Below are 7147 nucleotides of genomic sequence, written 5' to 3' on the forward strand. Positions count from 1 at the left end.
GCAGCCTTGCTTTACCCCGTTTTTTGAATTTAAATTTATCCCAAATAAAAAGTCATATACACATTTGTTTAAGAGGTAAAATAAATAATTTATTTTAAATTCAGCTAATTAAGCATATATGTAACATTCTATAACTATCTTAGGACAAGGGTGTTGTAAGATTTCTTTTGAGTTCTCAACCAAAAATCCGAATCAGTCTCAAAAATAATAAATTAGGAATGAGATCCGCTAATACTTGTGAACACAAAGTCCTCTTAGTCGACTTCCTCCACAGTGGGGCCAGAGTATCCTCCAAAGCCACCGGCCTGCTGACCACAGTTGGCTCCAGGACCAGCGGCTCCTCCCGCTCCCTGCTGATGCATCTTTGTCATAATGGGGGAGCAGTGGCGGGTAAGCTCCTCCAGCTTGTGGTCGAACTCCTCCTTCTCGGCGGTGGTGTTGGTGTCCAGCCAGCGGATAATCTCATTGCATCTTTCCAGAACGGAGTTTTTATCGGCTTCGTCCAGCTTTCCAGAGCCGTTCTGCTCCACAGCCTGCTTCACGTTGAAGACGTAGCTCTCCAGCGCGTTTCGAGAGGTGATGCGCTGCCGCTGCTTCTCGTCCTCGTCGGCATACTTCTCGGCCTCGTTCACCATGCGGTCGATTTCCGCCTGCGAGAGCCGTCCCTTGTCGTTCTTGATGGTGATGTTCTTGGCCTTGCCCGTGCTCATCTCCTTGGCAGAGACGTTCAGGATGCCGTTAGCGTCCATGTCGAAGGTGACCTCGATCTGGGGCACTCCTCGGGGGGCCGGCGGGATGCCGGACAGGTCGAAGGTTCCCAGAGCATTGTTGTCCTTGGTCATCGCACGTTCGCCCTCATATACCTGGATGGAAACTCCGGGCTGGTTGTCCGAGTACGTGGAGAAGGTCTTCGTCTGCTTGCAAGGGATGCGGCAGTTGCGCTCAATCAGTTTGGTCATCACCCCGCCGGCGGTCTCGATGCCGAGCGAGAGGGGTGCTACATCTACCAACAGCACGTCCTGGATCTTGCCGGTCTGGTCCCCGCTAAGGATTGCGGCCTGCACGGCGGCTCCGTAGGCCACCGCCTCGTCTGGGTTGATGGAGAGGTTCAGGCTCTTGCCGTGGAAGAACTGCTGCAGCAGGCTCTGCACCTTTGGGATACGGGTGGAGCCGCCCACGAGCACTATGTCGTGAATCTGGCCCTTGTCCATCTTGGCGTCGGTAAGCGCCTTCTCCACGGGCTGCAGGGTGTTGCGGAAGAGGTCTGCACACAGCTCCTCGAAGCGTGCACGGCTCACCTTGGTGTAGAAGTCGTTGCCTTCGAACAGCGCGTCAATCTCGATGGTGGCCTCCGTGCTGGAGGACAGTGTGCGCTTGGCCCGCTCGGCAGCCGTACGTAGACGACGCAAGGCGCGCGGGTTGGAACGTAGGTCCTTCTTGTACTTGCGCTTGAACTCATCCGCCAGGTGCGTGACCAGCCGGTTGTCGAAGTCCTCACCGCCCAGGTGTGTGTCTCCTGCGGTGGCCCGTACCTCGAACAGAGATCCCTCGTCGATGGTCAGGATGGAGACGTCAAAGGTGCCGCCACCCAGGTCAAAGATGAGCACGTTGCGCTCTCCCTGAAGATTTTTGTCCAGGCCGTAGGCCAGTGCTGCCGCCGTGGGCTCGTTGATGATTCGGAGCACGTTCAGTCCAGCGATGCGGCCGGCGTCCTTGGTGGCCTGGCGCTGGGAGTCGTTGAAGTAGGCTGGCACAGTGATGACCGCGTCCGTGACGCTCTCGCCCAGATAGGCCTCCGCCGTCTCCCGCATCTTGACCAGCACCATTGAGCTGATCTCCTCGGGGGCAAAACGCTTGGCCTCGCCCTTAAACTCCACGCCGATTTTGGGCTTTCCGCCGTCGCTGACCACCTTGAAGGGCCAGTGCTTCATGTCCTCCGCGATCTTTGGGTCGTCGTACTTGCGTCCGATGAGGCGCTTGGCGTCGAACACTGTGTTCCGGGGGTTCATCGCCACCTGGTTCTTGGCGGCGTCGCCGATCAGACGCTCGGAGTCCGTGAATGCCACGTAGGATGGTGTGGTGCGGTTGCCCTGGTCGTTGGCAATGATTTCCACCTTGCCGTGCTGGTAGACACCCACGCAGGAGTACGTGGTGCCCAAGTCGATTCCAATGGCAGGCATTTTGTGTGTTTTGTGGATACTTCTTGTTTCTTACTTCTGATATTTGTAACTTTTAGACTTTCTAATAGTCGGGAGTTGTCGCTTTTCCAAGTTCCTTAACTTTTTGCTTGTCTTCAATACTTTTTAGCTTGAATAACTTTAATTCTGCAATTTAATGCACTTAGCTTGTTCAGCTCCGTTTGTTTTGGTTTGCTTTTTCGCTTTCGCGATGTTTTCAGTTTGCTTGCTTGTTTTGATTTGCTGCGAAGAGAACCGAGCGGCTCTATTTATACCCGGGCGCACTCTTCGCGAACGTTCGAGAGCGGCCTCTCTCGAAGCTCCGAGAACGGGGTGGCTTTGCCGTGCGAGTGAGCAAGACGACAGTAGTAACCTTTTAAGAGAGCGACACCTTGAATTTTCTAGATTTTTCTTCATGAAAACACAAACGGCATTTGACCTACCGCAACAAATATACTTTCTTTTGGGTTCGAGAAAATTCCATTATTAGATTATTATATTTTCTTTTCTTTTATTTAAATATGAATAGGCGATGTCGCCGATTGCGATGCCTGCTTCTAAACCGAAACTGAATTAGAAGCTGGAATATTGCTATCTTTGTTCAGGTTGATTACTGGCAATTAGCATTAGCAACTAAGAGTTTATATTGCAAACCCGATCTTGGGTTTATTAAATAAAAATAAGAAAAGGCTCTCCACTTGCTCAAAACAGTAACAGGAAACTTTGCGCAAAGCCTCTGGCAAATTGTCATAAGGCTCATAAGATTCCACCAACACCGGTCGATATTAAAGTAAAACTACTCTTTTATGTCTTTAAGATTATTTAAGAATGGTAGGGAGAAGACAAATCTTATCTAGATGAGTTTATTAAGCTCAGATTAGTAAAAATTATTTAAAAATTCAAAATTAATAAGCATTTGAATTTGTGCAATCGATATTACCAAAAAAACATCGCAGCATGTAAATTATAGAACTATCGACAATTTCCCATACCAATTTTGCCGGCTGAAACCAAAAACGATAAATAAAAGAAGTTTAGCTTACATATGTAATTAGAGCAGTGTCCGTGTTTCAAAGTGTTCTTTTGACGGCAGCCATTCACCTCCTTCAGTTAGCTAGATGTTCCCAATATGGAAGTCTCTGAAGCTATGGCCATGGACATAGACAAAATAACAATATGTAGGCGGGTTTTGCTTTTTTCTCCATCCTCTCTCAGCGAACAGCTGATGGGCTGCCAACTCGGTTTCTGGCGAGCAACGTCTGTGTGCCGTTGAGCTACCGTTACACGCCAATATCAATTTAATTCATTTTTTCCACCTACTATTTAGTTTAATTCACTTATTTTGATCACTTAATCGACTCAGAAGCAGCCTTGCTTTACCCCGTTTTTTGAATTTAAATTTATCCCAAATAAAAAGTCATATACACATTTGTTTAAGAGGTAAAATAAATAATTTATTTTAAATTCAGCTAATTAAGCATATATGTAACATTCTATAACTATCTTAGGACAAGGGTGTTGTAAGATTTCTTTTGAGTTCTCAACCAAAAATCCGAATCAGTCTCAAAAATAATAAATTAGGAATGAGATCCGCTAATACTTGTGAACACAAAGTCCTCTTAGTCGACTTCCTCCACAGTGGGGCCAGAGTATCCTCCAAAGCCACCGGCCTGCTGACCACAGTTGGCTCCAGGACCAGCGGCTCCTCCCGCTCCCTGCTGATGCATCTTTGTCATAATGGGGGAGCAGTGGCGGGTAAGCTCCTCCAGCTTGTGGTCGAACTCCTCCTTCTCGGCGGTGGTGTTGGTGTCCAGCCAGCGGATAATCTCATTGCATCTTTCCAGAACGGAGTTTTTATCGGCTTCGTCCAGCTTTCCAGAGCCGTTCTGCTCCACAGCCTGCTTCACGTTGAAGACGTAGCTCTCCAGCGCGTTTCGAGAGGTGATGCGCTGCCGCTGCTTCTCGTCCTCGTCGGCATACTTCTCGGCCTCGTTCACCATGCGGTCGATTTCCGCCTGCGAGAGCCGTCCCTTGTCGTTCTTGATGGTGATGTTCTTGGCCTTGCCCGTGCTCATCTCCTTGGCAGAGACGTTCAGGATGCCGTTAGCGTCCATGTCGAAGGTGACCTCGATCTGGGGCACTCCTCGGGGGGCCGGCGGAATGCCGGACAGGTCGAAGGTTCCCAGAGCATTGTTGTCCTTGGTCATCGCACGTTCGCCCTCATATACCTGGATGGAAACTCCGGGCTGGTTGTCCGAGTACGTGGAGAAGGTCTTCGTCTGCTTGCAAGGGATGCGGCAGTTGCGCTCAATCAGTTTGGTCATCACCCCGCCGGCGGTCTCGATGCCGAGCGAGAGGGGTGCTACATCTACCAACAGCACGTCCTGGATCTTGCCGGTCTGGTCCCCGCTAAGGATTGCGGCCTGCACGGCGGCTCCGTAGGCCACCGCCTCGTCTGGGTTGATGGAGAGGTTCAGGCTCTTGCCGTGGAAGAACTGCTGCAGCAGGCTCTGCACCTTTGGGATACGGGTGGAGCCGCCCACGAGCACTATGTCGTGAATCTGGCCCTTGTCCATCTTGGCGTCGGTAAGCGCCTTCTCCACGGGCTGCAGGGTGTTGCGGAAGAGGTCTGCACACAGCTCCTCGAAGCGTGCACGGCTCACCTTGGTGTAGAAGTCGTTGCCTTCGAACAGCGCGTCAATCTCGATGGTGGCCTCCGTGCTGGAGGACAGTGTGCGCTTGGCCCGCTCGGCAGCCGTACGTAGACGACGCAAGGCGCGCGGGTTGGAACGTAGGTCCTTCTTGTACTTGCGCTTGAACTCATCCGCCAGGTGCGTGACCAGCCGGTTGTCGAAGTCCTCACCGCCCAGGTGTGTGTCTCCTGCGGTGGCCCGTACCTCGAACAGAGATCCCTCGTCGATGGTCAGGATGGAGACGTCAAAGGTGCCGCCACCCAGGTCAAAGATGAGCACGTTGCGCTCTCCCTGAAGATTTTTGTCCAGGCCGTAGGCCAGTGCTGCCGCCGTGGGCTCGTTGATGATTCGGAGCACGTTCAGTCCAGCGATGCGGCCGGCGTCCTTGGTGGCCTGGCGCTGGGAGTCGTTGAAGTAGGCTGGCACAGTGATGACCGCGTCCGTGACGCTCTCGCCCAGATAGGCCTCCGCCGTCTCCCGCATCTTGACCAGCACCATTGAGCTGATCTCCTCGGGGGCAAAACGCTTGGCCTCGCCCTTAAACTCCACGCCGATTTTGGGCTTTCCGCCGTCGCTGACCACCTTGAAGGGCCAGTGCTTCATGTCCTCCGCGATCTTTGGGTCGTCGTACTTGCGTCCGATGAGGCGCTTAGCGTCGAACACTGTGTTCCGGGGGTTCATCGCCACCTGGTTCTTGGCGGCGTCGCCGATCAGACGCTCGGAGTCCGTGAATGCCACGTAGGATGGTGTGGTGCGGTTGCCCTGGTCGTTGGCAATGATTTCCACCTTGCCGTGCTGGTAGACACCCACGCAGGAGTACGTGGTGCCCAAGTCGATTCCAATGGCAGGCATTTTGTGTGTTTTGTGGATACTTCTTGTTTCTTACTTCTGATATTTGTAACTTTTAGACTTTCTAATAGTCGGGAGTTGTCGCTTTTCCAAGTTCCTTAACTTTTTGCTTGTCTTCAATACTTTTTAGCTTGAATAACTTTAATTCTGCAATTTAATGCACTTAGCTTGTTCAGCTCCGTTTGTTTTGGTTTGCTTTTTCGCTTTCGCGATGTTTTCAGTTTGCTTGCTTGTTTTGATTTGCTGCGAAGAGAACCGAGCGGCTCTATTTATACCCGGGCGCACTCTTCGCGAACGTTCGAGAGCGGCCTCTCTCGAAGCTCCGAGAACGGGGTGGCTTTGCCGTGCGAGTGAGCAAGACGACAGTAGTAACCTTTTAAGAGAGCGACACCTTGAATTTTCTAGATTTTTCTTCATGAAAACACAAACGGCATTTGACCTACCGCAACAAATATACTTTCTTTTGGGTTCGAGAAAATTCCATTATTAGATTATTATATTTTCTTTTCTTTTATTTAAATATGAATAGGCGATGTCGCCGATTGCGATGCCTGCTTCTAAACCGAAACTGAATTAGAAGCTGGAATATTGCTATCTTTGTTCAGGTTGATTACTGGCAATTAGCATTAGCAACTAAGAGTTTATATTGCAAACCCGATCTTGGGTTTATTAAATAAAAATAAGAAAAGGCTCTCCACTTGCTCAAAACAGTAACAGGAAACTTTGCGCAAAGCCTCTGGCAAATTGTCATAAGGCTCATAAGATTCCACCAACACCGGTCGATATTAAAGTAAAACTACTCTTTTATGTCTTTAAGATTATTTAAGAATGGTAGGGAGAAGACAAATCTTATCTAGATGAGTTTATTAAGCTCAGATTAGTAAAAATTATTTAAAAATTCAAAATTAATAAGCATTTGAATTTGTGCAATCGATATTACCAAAAAAACATCGCAGCATGTAAATTATAGAACTATCGACAATTTCCCATACCAATTTTGCCGGCTGAAACCAAAAACGATAAATAAAAGAAGTTTAGCTTACATATGTAATTAGAGCAGTGTCCGTGTTTCAAAGTGTTCTTTTGACGGCAGCCATTCACCTCCTTCAGTTAGCTAGATGTTCCCAATATGGAAGTCTCTGAAGCTATGGCCATGGACATAGACAAAATAACAATATGTAGGCGGGTTTTGCTTTTTTCTCCATCCTCTCTCAGCGAACAGCTGATGGGCTGCCAACTCGGTTTCTGGCGAGCAACGTCTGTGTGCCGTTGAGCTACCGTTACACGCCAATATCAATTTAATTCATTTTTTCCACCTACTATTTAGTTTAATTCACTTATTTTGATCACTTAATCGACTCAGAAGCAGCCTTGCTTTACCCCGTTTTTTGAATTTAAATTTATCCCAAATAAAAAGTCATATACACA

At 49.3% G+C, this 7147-nt stretch overlaps 2 protein-coding genes across 2 annotated transcripts; both read right to left on the minus strand.

Annotated features, from left to right (window-relative positions):
* Positions 1–63: 63 nt before the first annotated feature.
* Positions 64–3650, minus strand: LOC147643581 (major heat shock 70 kDa protein Bc). The gene has a single exon (XM_086833086.1). The coding sequence runs from the start codon at positions 2178–2180 to the stop codon at positions 255–257; it is 1926 nt and encodes a 641-aa protein (XP_086689212.1). The 5' UTR covers positions 2181–3650; the 3' UTR covers positions 64–254.
* Positions 3606–5722, minus strand: LOC147643582 (major heat shock 70 kDa protein Bc). The gene has a single exon (XM_086833087.1). It carries the CDS (start codon positions 5720–5722, stop codon positions 3797–3799), a length of 1926 nt encoding a protein of 641 aa, XP_086689213.1. The 3' UTR covers positions 3606–3796.
* Between the last annotated feature and the right edge of the window lie 1425 nt (positions 5723–7147).

The sequence above is a fragment of the Drosophila serrata genome, unplaced genomic scaffold (assembly GCF_035046125.1).
Source record: "Drosophila serrata isolate PLE 108 unplaced genomic scaffold, ASM3504612v1 contig_270, whole genome shotgun sequence".
Taxonomy (NCBI): Eukaryota; Metazoa; Arthropoda; class Insecta; order Diptera; family Drosophilidae; genus Drosophila; species Drosophila serrata.

Excerpts from the sequence above, each read along its gene's own strand:
- LOC147643581 (XM_086833086.1), bottom strand. The coding sequence starts at position 2,180 with ATGCCTGCCATTGGAATCGACTTGGGCACCACGTACTCCTGCGTGGGT.
- LOC147643582 (XM_086833087.1), bottom strand. The coding sequence starts at position 5,722 with ATGCCTGCCATTGGAATCGACTTGGGCACCACGTACTCCTGCGTGGGT.